This window comes from Rhinocladiella mackenziei (genome assembly GCF_000835555.1).
Source record: "Rhinocladiella mackenziei CBS 650.93 unplaced genomic scaffold supercont1.8, whole genome shotgun sequence".
Classification (NCBI taxonomy): domain Eukaryota; kingdom Fungi; phylum Ascomycota; class Eurotiomycetes; order Chaetothyriales; family Herpotrichiellaceae; genus Rhinocladiella; species Rhinocladiella mackenziei.
The window spans coordinates 1493447-1509322 of NW_013550597.1; the positions used below are offsets into that span (position 1 = coordinate 1493447).

General features: G+C 50.6%; 8 protein-coding genes across 8 annotated transcripts; 6 read left to right on the top strand and 2 right to left on the bottom strand.

Annotated features, from left to right (window-relative positions):
- Positions 1–1007: 1007 nt before the first annotated feature.
- Z518_10144 (uncharacterized protein) lies at positions 1008–1346 on the top strand (the record flags this gene model as incomplete). The annotated part of the gene is made up of 2 exons (XM_013412760.1): positions 1008–1069; positions 1118–1346. The coding sequence occupies 2 exons, from the start codon at positions 1008–1010 to the stop codon at positions 1344–1346; spliced, it is 291 nt and encodes a 96-aa protein (XP_013268214.1).
- A 771-nt stretch (positions 1347–2117) lies between these two features.
- Positions 2118–2608, top strand: Z518_10145 (uncharacterized protein; the record flags this gene model as incomplete). Its single annotated transcript, XM_013412761.1, has 4 exons — positions 2118–2152; positions 2210–2342; positions 2400–2478; positions 2535–2608. 4 exons carry the CDS (start codon positions 2118–2120, stop codon positions 2606–2608), a joined length of 321 nt encoding a protein of 106 aa, XP_013268215.1.
- Positions 2609–3301: 693 nt separating this feature from the next.
- On the bottom strand, positions 3302–3874 carry Z518_10146 (histone H2A; the record flags this gene model as incomplete). Its single annotated transcript, XM_013412762.1, has 3 exons — positions 3302–3354; positions 3405–3697; positions 3822–3874. The coding sequence occupies 3 exons, from the start codon at positions 3872–3874 to the stop codon at positions 3302–3304; spliced, it is 399 nt and encodes a 132-aa protein (XP_013268216.1).
- A 689-nt stretch (positions 3875–4563) lies between these two features.
- Z518_10147 (histone H2B) lies at positions 4564–5121 on the top strand (the record flags this gene model as incomplete). The annotated part of the gene is made up of 3 exons (XM_013412763.1): positions 4564–4738; positions 4812–4883; positions 4943–5121. The coding sequence occupies 3 exons, from the start codon at positions 4564–4566 to the stop codon at positions 5119–5121; spliced, it is 426 nt and encodes a 141-aa protein (XP_013268217.1).
- Positions 5122–5962: 841 nt separating this feature from the next.
- Positions 5963–7459, bottom strand: Z518_10148 (uncharacterized protein; the record flags this gene model as incomplete). The annotated part of the gene is made up of 1 exon (XM_013412764.1): positions 5963–7459. The coding sequence occupies one exon, from the start codon at positions 7457–7459 to the stop codon at positions 5963–5965; it is 1497 nt and encodes a 498-aa protein (XP_013268218.1).
- Positions 7460–8121: 662 nt separating this feature from the next.
- Positions 8122–10569, top strand: Z518_10149 (uncharacterized protein; the record flags this gene model as incomplete). The annotated part of the gene is made up of 2 exons (XM_013412765.1): positions 8122–8227; positions 8291–10569. The coding sequence occupies 2 exons, from the start codon at positions 8122–8124 to the stop codon at positions 10567–10569; spliced, it is 2385 nt and encodes a 794-aa protein (XP_013268219.1).
- Positions 10570–11090: 521 nt separating this feature from the next.
- On the top strand, positions 11091–12323 carry Z518_10150 (uncharacterized protein; the record flags this gene model as incomplete). The annotated part of the gene is made up of 1 exon (XM_013412766.1): positions 11091–12323. One exon carries the CDS (start codon positions 11091–11093, stop codon positions 12321–12323), a length of 1233 nt encoding a protein of 410 aa, XP_013268220.1.
- Positions 12324–13405: 1082 nt separating this feature from the next.
- Z518_10151 (uncharacterized protein) lies at positions 13406–14522 on the top strand (the record flags this gene model as incomplete). Its single annotated transcript, XM_013412767.1, has 3 exons — positions 13406–13490; positions 13540–14244; positions 14290–14522. 3 exons carry the CDS (start codon positions 13406–13408, stop codon positions 14520–14522), a joined length of 1023 nt encoding a protein of 340 aa, XP_013268221.1.
- Between the last annotated feature and the right edge of the window lie 1354 nt (positions 14523–15876).

Consider the following 15876-nt stretch of genomic DNA (forward strand, 5'->3'; position numbering starts at 1 on the left):
AATAACCTGTTCATCTTGAGGACCTTCTAGTTCTGAGCCGATTGTAGTGATCTTGTTTCTTTTAATTAAGACATTAATATCCTTCAAGACCTCATCTTTGTCGTCCGGTTGGCGTTGTAGGACAATCCCTTTCCTCAAGATATGGAGCTTGAAGCCATCGTGCTTTGATGCAAATGTCTGCGTCTATGGCCTTGTTGTGCCAAGAGAACCAAGGATATAAATCATGAAAACACCATTCTATTGATGATTTCAACCGCGTCCTGTTGTACTGGACACAAAGTGTCTTTCCCTCTCGGTTCCGTGAGCCTGAATAGGTCTTGTTCGTCGCCTCCTGGGCCCCTCCCCCACCAATTTTCTCCCCGCGGGTTCATGTTTGGGGTTTCTCGACTTTGAAGCGTGTTGTATCTGGTGTCCGATAGTTCGGAATCTGTCCATGAACGACAGCTAATGTCAGGAGTCTTCGACGGTGTTTAGTCGATGAGGCTTCAGGTTTCGGCACGGCGTCAAATTGGGGTAAATTGGCATGGCATGATCGAGAAGAGAGTAATCTTAAATTTATCTTAAGTCCGATGCTTGGAGTACGGCACAGATTTGAGGCGGGTCTTGCGGGCGGCGGGTACTTCATACGCTCCCGACATAAAACAATGTTCAGAGACACCTCCCGCTCAAAATTAGGGTTTTCCTTCGTTGCCAGGGCTCCCAATGTTCACGCCGGCCGGGCCTCGATTGACTTTTCTGGGGCTTCCAGAGTCACACCCCCATCAGGTTGGGAGTCGATTCCATTCCCCATCAACGGGTCCAAGCTCCAGATTTCCAGCCTTGGGGGTCGCCTGGGACTTATACTTTCATCGAGCAATTGCCAGTCGTGGCACAAAGCCGCTATAGATGCAGTGCAGTGTGCCAATATGCATAGCTTGGGAGGGTTTGTTACACCCAGCCAACCCACCGGACTCTGAGGACAGCTTGGGAGCATCACCATTCCATTTTGACTACTCGAGACCACAGGCATGGACAACAACCGAATGGTGACAACAGGCGCAGTCATAGTGACCGGCTCGGTTCGAGGGATGTAAGTTAACCCCATCGTCGGGGTTGTATTTGTTGAAAATAAATAAAGGATCGTCTTTGTCATATACTCAACGGGGTCTCGAGAGCAGATGCGAGGCCATCGTCCATCGTCTGGCCGCAAGGTTGCCAATGCCAGCGTCCGCCAGATTAAGGAGGACCTTCATTTGACGCCAGAAGATATCAGATTTGTCTTCGACATCAATTTCCTGGGAATCGTTTTATTGTTACACTCTTGCGGCAAAGCAGATGATATCCCAGTCGTAGTCCATGTCAAATAGTGGGACTGACTCTCTTTTGAACTCCTCGGGATGGAGATACCAAATCATTGGTGCCTCTTCAATCGTCGCGCTCAGACCCTTTCCGCTTTCCAGCCATTAGAGCACAGCCAGAATGGGCGGTACGTGAATTCACTCGGGCATTTGCCATGGAGATGGCAAAGCATCACATCGTTGTCGATGCATATGCCCCGGTGTAGTCGGGACGGATATGTGAGATAAAATTCATCAAGATATGGGCGAAGTTGAGGCGAACGCGCTCTGATGGGCAGAGTGGCCGCGCCGGAAGACGAGGCAAACGGGGTCGCAGGATGCTGGGGTCAGACGTTTGTGGTGGATGGTGGCATGTATTTTGACATAGTTTGATGTGTCAAGCTTCGAGAGGCTTATAGTCATTAGCAAAGGATTACGAAGAGTTGTTTAGCTATCATGTACATGACATTTGGCGTCTCCAGCTTCGTGAGATGTCGTTCAAATAGAGGGAAATTGAGTCGACGAGCGACTTGGGCTTAAAAGCGGCGCGTTTTAGATGAGCATCCACGTGACTCGAAGCTCTAAGCTCGTTACGTCGCTGAAGCCGCCAAGCCGGAGCAAGTTGCGCTTCCCAATCGACTTGCTTGCATTACAGATTGGACAAAGGACCGCTTTTCCATGCTTCATTCGACCCTGAACCAAGACAGAGGGAAGACAGAGCGGCTGGAGAGTGAACGACCATTGCAGTGAGGAGCTTTCGGCTGGATTTTCCCGCGCTTGGAAGCGCTTGAACTAGCGAGAATGGCCACCATCAGTCCCCATGTCAAGGCCGTCCGGTGAGGCATCGACCTGGATCAAGAACCGTGACGGTGTATACTGATTTCCTGTGGCAGGTCTCTCTATCGAAGATCACTGAAGCTCGCCTTGGACTGGGCAGTCCAGCGAAACCTGTGGCGCGGACAAGCAGTCTACATACGATCACTCTTTGATGCCAACAAGAACATATCTGATCCCCGGCAACAAAGAGTACGCAGCACTATCGTTGCTCACGCTCGAGAAATATCTGACCAAATATGGTGACAGATTCTGTTCAACGAGACGGAAAAGTTACTAGACAAATGGAAACACCCTGATCCCTACAGACCACCCACCGCACCCGGAGGTATTCCACTTGTCCTCTGATTCTTAACTATCGACAATGCTAATTCCTCGTCCCAGGTTCGAAATACGAACGGAATCTACCGGCTCCAGACCTACCACCACCATCAAGAGAATTTGTCAACAGGTTATGAGGATTGGAACAAATACCACTTGTGCTTGTACATACTATGACAACTGAGAGAGTCCTCACAAAACGGGACTTTCGGGCGGAAAATAGCAAAAGCTTGATCCACTCAATGGTCTTCGTCTACATGCTTTGTGCCGGGTTATTCAGATGTGCTGCGCTGGGGGCAAATCTCGAGGATACATTCTGTTCCTGCTTTCAGTCATGCCGTGAAAACTTTTCATATCCTTTCTTGCGCCGGAATGCCGCTGGATCCGCTCAAATTATTCTGATCCTGTTTCTTTGATATGGGGTCGTCGACAGTCCAAGATCCAATTTTCATATTTTCGATCACAGGACTTTGCGACGCGTAACCGATCCAGGGAATCTCCTTCATTTTCTTATGATATCTGGCAAGATGGAATGGGGTTGAAATCAAGACTTTGATAAATTGATTGCCATTGATTTGGATCATTGAATTCGCTGTCTAACGACCCATTTCCATTGCGAAGCCATATGCTTGGCCATTCGCATTTCTCATGCCCCCCTGTTGCATTCCTATCCATGATCATGATAATAGGCATGCATGGACATAATGTACAACCCTACCCTGGAAAGCAAACTCTGGAAAAAAGGCCTATTGACCTGGCCAACCCAACCCCGGAACCCCGTGATCACATTTGTCATGAAAATCCCTTGAAAACCACGCCAAAAACAAAGCTTATAGCTCTTGGCTGGGGTTCTTGCCCTTCGCAGTCTTCTTTGGCAACAAATCTAACGTAATATTAGTATGTCGTATGTGGAATCGGAAACATTGTACGCACTCTGGTGAATGTTGGGCAGTACACCACCTTGGGCGATTGTGACGTGACCGAGCAGCTTGTTCAATTCCTCATCGTTGCGGATGGCAAGTTGGAGGTGACGTGGGATGATACGCGTCTTCTTGTTGTCACGGGCGGCGTTGCCAGCAAGTTCAAGGATTTCGGCAGCGAGGTACTCGAGGACGGCAGCGAGGTAGACTGGAGCACCAGCACCGACACGTTGAGCATAGTTGCCCTTTCTCAAGAGACGGTGGACACGGCCGACGGGGAACGCGAGACCCGCCTTGGAGGACCGGCTGCGATTGGAAGTTAGCATTTGGATTAAATCATGATGTTGCAAAGGTCAGGTGAAACAAACGCCGGCTCCAATGAGCAAACGCGTTCAAGTGCGACAATTCAGGATGCATTGCGAAGACTTACGATTGAGCGCTCTTGGAGCCAGAGGCTTTGCCACCAGATTTTCCGCCAGTCATTGTGGGTGATGAATTGGGATTGGATTTGGTTTGGTGAGATGAGATGAGACAGAGCCAAAGTGGACGTAGAAGATATGCGGTGAAAGCCGGGTTGAAGATGGATGAAGAAGAAAGGAGAGAGAAAGTTGTTGGTGGAAGTGGGAGGGATGAGAAGTTATAAGGACGTGGGTAGGCGGCGATACGGGCAGCGGGCGAGCAAAAGGCGCGCCTCCAGATCAACCTGCAGATTTGGGAGAAGTGATTGGATCAGAGCAGCGTGCGTAGCCAATCACAAGCCACGCGGCCGAGTGATCAAAAGCGACTTTTCTGTTGTGATTTACAATACGGCCTGCCATTACACAACATGACCATATCTGACCGCCAAGAGTCGTGATCCTGCACGCTGACTGGTCCAAAAGTGGGCAAAAACGACACAATAACAATACCCCGATAATTCGCGCAAAATTGTTACCTGGATCAACCCGCCCAGACAAGTGGTCGCTGCTCGCTCCTCGCATCAACCCTCCTGCACTTGCGCCTGGTATAAGAGTCTCCATCACCCGCGCTTCGCGACTTGCCCTTTCTTCCTCTCTTCATCCATCCACGCCAACTATTTTGCATCACACTCGCATCCCTTTTTCAATCTATTTCATCTCTCATACTACTTCGTCCACTAATTCTCGCTTTTTGCGCAATCTCAAATATCAAAGATGCCTCCCAAAGCTGCTGAGAAGAAGCCCACCACTGGTGGCAAGGCCCCAGCCGGCAAAGCTCCCGCTGCTGAGAAAAAGGAAGCCGGAAAGAAAACTGCTGCTGCCCCATCTGGTGACAAGAAGAAGCGTGGCAAGACCCGAAAGGAAACCTACTCCTCATACATCTACAAAGGTGAGTTTTTCTCAACGGTTGCCTTCGATGCGCCATATTTCCCTGTCGCATCACAAACTAATGCGTCATACAGTCCTCAAGCAAGTTCATCCCGACACCGGTATCTCCAACCGTGCCATGTCCATCTTGAACTCTTTCGTTAATGGTAAGTTGCCCGCGGCCCTTACTACCCTGGTTGGCCAAATTTCTCACATTTGACATAAGATATCTTCGAGCGTGTTGCCACTGAGGCTTCCAAGCTTGCTGCCTACAACAAGAAGTCCACCATCTCTTCGCGAGAGATTCAAACCTCCGTCAGACTGATCCTGCCTGGTGAACTCGCCAAACACGCTGTCTCTGAAGGCACCAAGGCCGTTACCAAGTACTCTTCCCAGAGCAAGTAAATGAGTTCATGGGTTTATGGGGATGCTTGGTTGAATTTTATTTCTTTACAATGGGTGGTGTGGAACAAGGGATACCGGTGTTGAATAGGGTCTCACATTATGATGCGTCATGGGAATCGGGGAATGTGATGAGTGCGAGTCAGTCATCGTATTGCTTGCTCATCAAAGAACAAATCAGCCATGCTTTACGGGTTTTCGAGAGCTTTTTTCCTTGCCATTGGCACGGCGGAAATCCATGTACAATTATTCGCCAGGCCCAAAGCATGAGATATCGAACTTCCAGCTACGAATGGATTCGAACTGGAATATGAGATAAAGAAACCAAATTCAAAGCATGAGAGTCCATCATCGCCTTTCGTCTTTGTAGTCAGTAAATACTTGCCCTTACAGGTTCACATTGGAGTATACTTGTTCCCGATGTTTTGGTACGCGTCGCAATGCGTTGCGCGCTATTTAAGCCACTGTCTTGATATCGACACGTGAGCTGAGACCAGATCCATAAACTTGGGAACATGGACCAGCGCGATCTGCTACGATGAAGTAGAGGAGCCTGTTACTTGAAGCATCAGGATCTATCTCAATCCAGCGGGACATCCTGGCCGCTGGACGCTGTTAAGTGGATGTAAATAGCCTGTGCGGCATTGCGAAATGAGGATATGAGAACCGATTCTATCACACACGCAGGCAGAGGCTTGAGCCTAGCGAGTTGACCCCATCGCTTTTCATTTCCATTCCGTTCCCATCTCATAATCCAATCCCCAGTACGGCCTGTAAAAACCCAAATTATATTCCACTCAAGACTCCCGAAGTCCGAGTGTCTTCCCACAATAACGGTTATTGATCAAATCACTTCTACTCCGAGGTCTTTCTTGACCGGCACTTCCGCTGGCCTCGCCTCTTGGGGTCCCTCTGCCTCTGTCTCTGTCTCTGTCTCCTGATCTGCTTCACCTTCCTGGCCTGTCACCGTGACGGCCTCGTCGTCATCTTCATCATCAAACGTCTCGACCTCATCCACGGCCTCCTTGCGTCCATTCGTTTCCCCCTGCGCCGACGATTCCTTGTCAAACACGCTCACGACCGCCTTGCCCTTGACCTCCTTGATCCGTCTCTTCCAGTCTTCCCAGTCTCCCTCGTCTTTGATCAGGAACCCAATGAGCATGCTTGGGTCCATCTCATTGATACGAAGCCCGCGCAGGCGTCTCGTGTGACACATCGCAATTTCTTCCTCGGTGTATTTTGAGGCATTGGTGTGGTGAGCCAGTGCAGGTCGCGTCTCGTGCGGGTCCAGATAGAAGAACAGATCACCCCGGCAGCCGATGAAGTAGTGTGAGGAAGAGGGTCTCCCGCCTGCTATCCCGATAGATTGAGGATATGTGAGCGAATTCTTCAACGCTTCATGATACACAGGCGTGATTCTGTCGAGGCCCAGTCTTATCCCCAGTAGGATCAGTGTAGGAGTGATGGTCGGGTCGGACGGGCTTGCTGCTGCGATGGAGCGGAAACGGTCCTCATAGACTTCCGACGCGGAAGGGGTAACGTAGACTCGTAGGCCTGCTGCCGCACACTCGGCGGAGAGTTCTTTGATACAGGACGCCGTGGCAGAGGGACCGAACCATTGACCTGGATGCTTTCCACATGCTGACGCACCATGTTGAACGAAACGATGAATCGAGAATGGCGCGTCCGGAGAGTCGGCAAAAAGCGAAAGGATCTCGGCTTCACTTCGGGTAGACTGATCCGTGGAGGTAGATGTGGTTACGTGGTGAGACCGTCTCCAATCACGGCCGAGATGGAGCATTATCAGGGCATTTGCGAGAAGGGATTGTCCGGATCGAATCATACAACCCCAGCCGGCGTCGCTACTAAAGCCATCGCGCTCGGTGAGGTTACGAAGTCGAACAGAAAGAGACAAGGCGGCATTGGAGGAGGGATCTTGTGAGCGAGGTATCGGTGGGAAGTTTGAGCGGTATGTCATCCATATTCGCGACTCGAAGTCGTCCAGAAATGCGCATGGCCATCCTCCGTCAGAGGGGTCATTAGATAACGAAGGAAGATTCTCTCCCGTAACATGTTGTGCATCATCAAAGCTGCCGGTGTTCTGATCCTGCTGAGGCTGTGTCTCTGCAGTGGTAGAAGCACTTGCATCTGAAGGTTCGTGGGAATCAGAGGACGACTCCACCTCGACAACGTCGTCATGATCCATGGTTGTCACGGGCTTCGGCGGTGTGGGTATATATTCTTTCCCCAATAGCCATATCGAGGTGCCAGACATATCATCGTATTTCGGAGGAGGGTCGTAGAAAAAGCGCAGGAAGCGCTTGTAATCAACCCCACTCATGACGCCCTGGACGGGAAGGTTCTGAAAGGTGAAGGACAACGCATACAGCAATCCAAACGGTGTAAAAGGCCGTGGTTGGACTCTGGAGAGTGATCGTAACGGAATAGGTGGATTTGTCGGATTCGAAGGGTGTGAGTGTGGGAGGAGAGGACCTGGGCGTTCTAGGTTATAACGAGAGGTACACAGAGCTCGAAGGGTTTCCAGAGTGTTGATGTAGTACGACCGCCACACCACAGGACAATTCGTCGGCGGTGATGCTTGCTCCGTATGATCGGGATGGTTTTGAACACTATATTGAGCTGCTATTACGATGTACTATTCGTATATGGAGTGAGAGGTGAAGGTGATCGAGGCGCAGGCATCGAGTTGGCAAGACGTCAGCCTTGCAAGTAAGTCAGTCGTTGGGATGCCTCAGGATCGGATCAAAGATCCTCCTGGCCTGGGCGGAGACTCTGGTCTTGCGCTAGATCGTCGTTAATTGCCCCCAATCCCCTGCTTGATACAGCCACTCTTCATCGTGGGACGATTTGCATGATTCACAGACAAATTCCGGTTTAGGTCATTGCTTTCACTTGTTTGTTTCCAACATACCTTACTCCCTCACTGAAACTGAAATCTAAGCAACTGCGGAGGAAGTTCCACGTCAAATTGATCACCCCGCAATGGGGGCGCGACAACGCGCCCAGGTGCGCATGAGAAAATCAAAAGCTGGGCAGAATATGAATACTTCTCAATGGTCCCAAAATCAACCAGGTTCCTCTACGAAGAGTACATCCCCCTACAAAGTGCTAACTATCGTTGCGAGCGGAAGTCTGACAAACATAACACTAGTCCACACTTTTGATGCCCATGACCGACAACGAGCACTCCTCCAGGACTGGCAAGATTTTGCCGATTCGCATTGGTCAAATTCTCAAACTGGCCTTTACAGCATGGGCCAGGAGGCTCGCAATACCGAGCGCCACGGCATGGTCTGGGGCTCCACCAGATTGAGAGACCGAGGCATTGCCTTTGTCAGTGCAGGAAATCTGGTGAGAGAAGAGATGGTCGTGAATGAGAAAGAAAAGGACAATAAGCAGGAAGGTCCAAATGAGACATCAGTAACCTTGCTTTCGCCGAACGCTGAGCAGCGAGAACCTACCAAGACCGTTGAACCAGCAGTGGCTGTTGACAATGAGGAATTACGATTTACTCCACCGACCGACATTCCCACGGTCACCGTTGCCCGGCACAATCCTTCGCCTCGGAGAGATTCGGTATCATCGCAGTCGTCAGAGGAAATTATCTTTTGTGGTCGACAAAATCCCACACCAAATGCCACTTCCAATGTCAACCTCGCGTCTACACATTCTCTTACGCCTGGGCCTCTGAGTCCCATTGCTACATCCCAGACCAGTGAAAGCGTTCCCCGTGCCACTAGTCAACGCTCTACGTCCTCCGAAGCGCCTAAACATACCAGAGCTCCACCTCGGCAGCGAGCTCGTGGACGACGGGGAAAGCCACGAACCAGAGACCAGGACCGAGACGAGGAAGAGGAAATCATGAACGACTACATTGCTCATTTGGCAGTGGAGGATGACACGTGTGACGATGGAGACAATGAAAATTCGCAAGAGATTGGCAGGAACAGTGAACATTACAGATTCTTTGATGGTTCTGCAGAGGCAAACGTTAAGGTCCAGACGAAGCCGCCGGATGACTACATTCCAAAGGTCGAGCATTATGACCAAGCCATTGATTGGGACTCGGCCGATTTGGACGATTTGGACGATTTGAGCACCACCGACGAAGAAGTTGTCGAGGTCAGCCAGGTTCTACGACATCGGACTCGTCCCAGCGGGTCACAGTATCTTGTCGTTGCGGCTGGACAAGGTGCAAGCGATGCACGTTGGGTCCTTGAGAAAAAACTCCAGTCCATCTCGGCTGTTGAGGAGATTCGCATCTTTCAGGCTCTTCGAACCATGAGAATTCAAGAGACTCTAGAGGAATCGGATTCAGAGTCTGAGCCCGACGAAGCTTTTGATGACTTGATTGTTGACATTGGGTCAGAAGACGATGAGAATGCCCGGATCTTGAAGTACACTTCACGTATGACTGACGAGCAGATTGCTCGGGCATTGGCAAAGCAAGAGGAGTTAGGCTTGGGAGGAGACGAATTGGTCCTGTTCGACGGTCGAGTTGATGATGACGACGACGACGACGAATTTGAAGCCGAGGACGATTACATTCCTTTCTCCACGAAGAAGCACCTTTCTAGTCGGGGTAAGTCGAACCGTAACAGACGGGGCGGGGAATCCTTTCCACCTGCTGAGGCATTTGCCGATGCCCTGGAGCAGGACCCCTATGGTGCATTCGATATTATGGATTTTGATCGACCTAGTCTCCGTCCGAAGAAGAAGGGCCGCAGGTCGGATTTCCCATTTGACCTTGAATTGGAGGATGAGGAATTGGCAGAACACTTACGCAGCGTCTGGATGAAGGATAGGGAAAAGAAAGCTGCCAGGAAGCGTGAAAGGCTGGAGAAACGAGAGGCTGCTCTGCTTGAGGCGGCCGATCGTAGTAATCCAGTCGTGATCAAGGCTGAGATCAGACAGTTCCTGACAGATGAAACCGATGAACTGAAGCTGGCACCTATGGACTCCGCGACTCGAGCTTCGGTCCATCGGCTGGCGAAGTCATTGAAGTTGCACTCGCACTCTGAAGGCAGGGAAGGTCATGGTATTGGCCGATATCCCGTGCTGAAGAAAACTCCACGCACTCCTCGCTACACCGTCGACACTGTCTGGGAAATCGATTCTCTGATGAGTACGAAGAAGTTCTTCCCCAAGCAAGGTGGCGGCTCATACAGAGGTGCAAATGCTACTCGAAAAGCTGGTGCTACGAAAACACGTCGAGGCGATGGCGGTGGAGGAGCAATCTCAGGTGCGGCATACGTGAATGGCGAAATCGTGGGTGCATCTGCTCCTGAAATCGGTGCCGACAATAAAGGTCGAGCTATGTTGGAAAAGATGGGCTGGACCAGTGGTATGGGCATTGGGGCTGTCGGTAACAAAGGTGGTCTCGAGGCTATCAAACATGTGGTGAAGACCACTAGGGCTGGTCTAGGCTGAGAGTGTGTTCCCGATTACCGTGGCCGGCGGCATTGGGGCTATCATGGGACATTCGGTGTACTCGGCACCTTCAGGAGTTCTACATTGTGTCTAGTGTCATAGAAAATAGATTGCCCTGTTTGGCCAGTTCAATTCTAATGTGCCTGAGTCCATAGACTATGTGGTATTGCGACAAGTGTCTGCAATTGTTCGTGTTTTGGCGGGTGGTTGGCGCCAAGTCCAGAATAAAATTCGAAAATATTCAAACTGAACAAGCCAGCTTTAACCGTCCTAACCAATAAAACTGCTGCAAATACGACAACCTGCCTTGTTTGGACCAAGTGCACGAACGGGACGTCTGTTGCCAACACGACAATGTCTCTCCAGGCACCATTTCGGCGGCGGCGGACCCGATATCAACAGGTATATAAACAACCAAAAAGAAGGAACTTCAGACGCAGCAGTATCACATTCGTTCAACTACTACCTCAGCACGCCCTGGCATCACCTCGGCCCAGTCCCCCTCCCGACGTCAACTCAACATGAAAATCGTGATCGTAGGCGCAGGCATTGCCGGCCTGGCTTCCGCGCTGGCCCTTACGAAATGGCCGTCAGGGAAGCCGGATATCACCATCATTGAGATTCGACCGCAGCCTTCAACCATTGGAGGAGCCGTCGGGCTGACACCCAACGCACTCCGCTGCTTGCACCACCTAGGTGTACTGCCACGCATCCGAGAAAACGCTCTTGGGACGGATATAGACAAAATTGAACTCTTTAACATCTACAGCGGAGTCAATCTAGGCCAAATCGACATCACTGGGAGCCAGGGAAACGGAGTCGGTGAGCCACCATTCAGAGGGCTGAGGATTATGCGAGCGGATTTACTGCAGTCACTCATTGCAGGTGTGAAATCCCTCGACAACATCAAGCTCGAGTATGGCCGGAAAGCGGTTCAAATCGTCGAGAACAGCAGGGAAGCGGTACTTCACCTTGAAGACGGTGAGATGCTGAAGGCAGATTTGCTCATCGGCTGTGATGGAATACATTCCTTTGTCAGGACTAGCCTGATAGACCCAGAGAGAAAGCCAATCTATACTGGAATCGCAGCAGTGTTCGGATTTGCCGTCCTCGAAGAGGGTGCTCAATCACCTTGGCAGGATACAGGTCTATGCCAATCACGACGAGGGAGTCTCCTGGCCACCTATTACGAACACTCCCGAAGGAAACAATTTGTTGCAGCCGTTATGGAAACAGAAGATGTCGTTTCCCGTGAAGGCTGGTTAGCACGAGGTTCAGAGCAGGACTGGATCAAGCAGGATGTCAAGAGCCGATATGGTAATAGTGCAATTGGATTTCTCGACCCCCTCATCGACTCAACCGACCACTGGACCTTGTATCCTGTCTATAAACTCGCCCCGAAAGGCAAGTGGAGTTCCAGCCGCACGATTCTGCTCGGGGATGCTGCGCATGCCATGCCACCCCAAGGTGAAAGCACAGGCTATGCTCTCGAGGACGCTATTTTGTTCGCACGCGTGGTGCAGAACAACCGCGAAAAGGAGCTGCCAGAGATCTTTACTGCGTACCAGCGAGTCAGAAGAGAACGTATTGACAAGGCTTATGAAGAGTCCGCTTTTGGCTGGGACACACAGAAAGACAGTGGATGGTTCACGTTCTTGCTACGGACCTGGATCACCTCGGCTTTCCTCTGGTGGACTTCCACAGCAAGACAAAGAAGATATATGGAGGATGTGGCCACCATGAGTCTGACATAACCCTTATGGGTGGGGGGGATAACAGCTGGATTGTCATCACCCTACATATACCGATACTTTGCCCATTCACCTTGACAACCTGCTCTAAAATGCCTCAGTTTTTACCGGAGAAAGGTTTGTCTGCCCCCAGAACAAATCGTGAACTTCTATGCCACACCCAATATTCACGATTGCCGGCCCAAGACACGAGTTTTATACCTTGCTCACATTTCTAAGATGGGGCTCGCCAGGACCCCATAAATTGTCATTGAGCCGGGACCCGGTCTCGCACTCTGGAAACTCCTCTCCATAGTCAACAACTCGCGTTATTTGGTAATAGCGGTGTTGGTCTTGCGGGCAACACCGTCAACTGCGCTGAGAACAAGTGGACCTTTCCCGACCAATTGTGCCAAAATTTCAAAAATCTATGAGTTTTTTAAATTTTCCATAAACTGTGGTACGCAGCGCGGAGGGGAAGGTTGGCTACCGGGCCTTCAGATAACACTCCAAGTGTCGGATTTCCCATGCATCCCCCTGCTATGAACAAAAGTCGGGTGAACACTCAGCTGGGTGATCCTAAATCCCCCCACGTGAAACCCTCTTGGCTAAGCCTAGACAGGAAAATTTTGTTCCACATTTGGTTTTTCTCGCATGTAGAGTGGCCCCGAGTCCTACGCGTTCGAACGGGTGCGGAAGCGTAAACGACGAGATAAAAGGTACCCGGTCTCCTCCAGATTATCCCAGGAATTCTGACGGCGAGACCGTCTTCTGTCCCTCAAGGTTGAAATCAAAGAGGCCTAGACGCGCGAGCTAGACATAGGGTTGGACGAGGAAGTGGGCGGCTGTAGGAAAGGGCGTTCTCAACTATGTGGACCCTAGTGCAGGGCCCTTGAAGAACGTGCGCTGTTCGACCTACAACAACACGACTGGCGTACCAATAGCCCTTTTGTCTTGCTTCCTCAGCCAAAAAAAGATATCCTTCTCTACTATGATATCACAACGACCCAATCAAAACCGTGGGATATACCCGATCCCGAGGGAACCTGATGTAATTTTTCATCCATAGACTCGAGTACGCGCATTCCAAATCCAAAATCCGCACAATGGCAACATCACCAAGGATGACTCTACAGTCGAACGGGGATCTCAGTTCCATCACAAATGAAATCGATGAAAATGTCCAGAAATGTGAGTTATACCCAAGAAACTCGCCTCTACTGCACTGACACACCTCAAGTCTTCCCATTCATCCCGAACTCAATCCAACTCCACACCCACGGCACGAGTAAATCAGCAGGCACATTCAAATTGACCATCCACCAATCCTCCTCCGGGAAAACCGCAGACTTCTTCCTCAAAACTGTCCCCGATAACATCGGTCAGGCCATGATTCGCGGCGAATTCAGCGGTCTCAACGCCCTCTACGACATTAAACCTGGTATCGTGCCTAGACCGATCGGATGGGGAACGTACTCGTCCAACCCGGAAATCCATTTCTTGCTGAACGAATTCGTCGAAATGGACGACATCAACACCATCGAGGGGCGATCCGAATTCTGCGCCCTGCTTGCAGAACTCCACAAGATCAGCGCCGGGCGCTCTCCAACGGGCAAGTACGGGTTCGACGTCACGACGTACGCGGGCATCATGCACCGCGACAACTCGTGGTGTGACACGTGGGAGGAATTCTTCTTCCGCGCGATGCGCAATGCCGCAGACCAGGAAAAGGAAGTCCATGGACAGAGTCCCGAGTTGGACGAGTTGGTGCACCAACTGCACGAAAAGGTCATTCCGAGATTGCTGAGACCGCTGGCCAATGGGAAGAATCCGATCCAGCCGTGCCTGGTGCATGGAGATATCTGGCGCGGGAATGTGGCGATCAATGGTAGAACCAAGAAGCCGATTATGCTGGATCCGGCGGCATTTTGGGCACATCATGAGTGTAAGGCAGACGAAAATTGTTCGTCCTGAGCTGATTTGCGAACAGACGAGCTGGGCAATTCGAACGTATCTCAGTACATTTTGGGATATGAGTGGATCCAGGAGTATCATAAGCACATGCCAGTCTCCGAACCGGTGGAAGACTACGAGGGCCGCAGGTTCCTCTACGCTCTGTACGTGACTTGCCACGATCGAAGCATTAGGACTGATGGTTGTAGTCATGGACATTTCTGCGCATCTATCCTCAATCCTGAAACCCAGCGGCATCGAAATCGGTAAGAATTTTGAAACAACTCTTACGTCTGTCCACTGACCAAACATTAGGATCATCTCTGACACACGTTTTCTGGTGAACAAATACCCGGAAGGGTACCAGGATGCAACATGAGTCTGAAGAATCCCCTTAGGTACGAAATGCATAGGTCAGGGATAGTTATTTCAATGGAATAGCTGCCACCTCAGTTCCACTGAGTCATGAATAATGTTTTGACCGAAACTACCACCACTGTCCTGGACGTCCCTAGCCTCTTTCACTCACAGTTTCACGGATCTGGTAAAGGAGAGGGCTCATGAAAGCTCCCTGCCACTCTCATGTTTCGTGTCGTGTTGCTGCCGAATATGTTTATCCTGCCTATTCCCTCAGTGATCCCTACCTGAAACCAAAAAGCAAATCCATCAAGCGGAGCTGTTACAGGTCACTCTCCCAGTTCCACCGGCCATCACTCTTTCTCCCTAGCGGGATAGGAATCTCCACCGCCCAATTTCATCCCACCTTTTCTCTTTCCAGTCATTCGCCGTCTTCGGAAAGTATTCAAAGATATCTGTCAAAAGCTTTTATCATGCGAAAAGATTTGCCATGGACAAAAGGGATGATTCAGAGTTAAAAGGAGGAAGAGACGGATCGGGCACTAATTCGGGAAGCGGGAGCAACGCGAAACTGGCCGGGATGATGGGAGCAATCGCCTCGAAGATGCTGTGGTGCGCGCAAGACCGCAGATATGGCCAATTGCATGCTTTGAAGCACAGTTAGTTCTCAAATCTTCGGTCCTATGCGCTTAGTTCTGTCGCCAGACAAGCAGGACAGGAAGCTTATAACGTACGCCAGGGTATCAAGGAGGTAAAAACTGCCATCCCCAAAAAAATCGAAAGCTGGAAACTCGCCAATCTTTAAGCGGTTGCCATCTTTTTCAAAATTAATTTCCCGTAAGGAGCGTCCTTTCTAGTCAGTCTCCAGTATTGATGAATTTCGGCTTTGTAGGATAGCCGGGCACGAAATGCCTCTGTAAAGGCTGGTCCGACAACCAGTTGTGTACTTGACGGGAATGTCGAAGAGTCGCCAATAAGGTCAAAATGGTGATGGCTGTAGGTCCAGCTAGGATAGCATACTTCAAAAACAGAGGAAGAATGCCCACCTCCAGATATGTCTTCTCCCCTGACCCCCTGCTCTTCTAAAATTCCCCTATCCCCTTACCCACTCTGATTGCTTCCTCTCCGTATATCGCAATAACACCTTTTATCATAGGTGGGTAACCATTAAGCCAGTCCTTCCGAGCGGCAAGATCAAACAGGTGCTTCTGGCTCTTACCGTCGCTGCCATGATGCTCGATCAGAAAACAGAAGTCCGGAAAGTCGA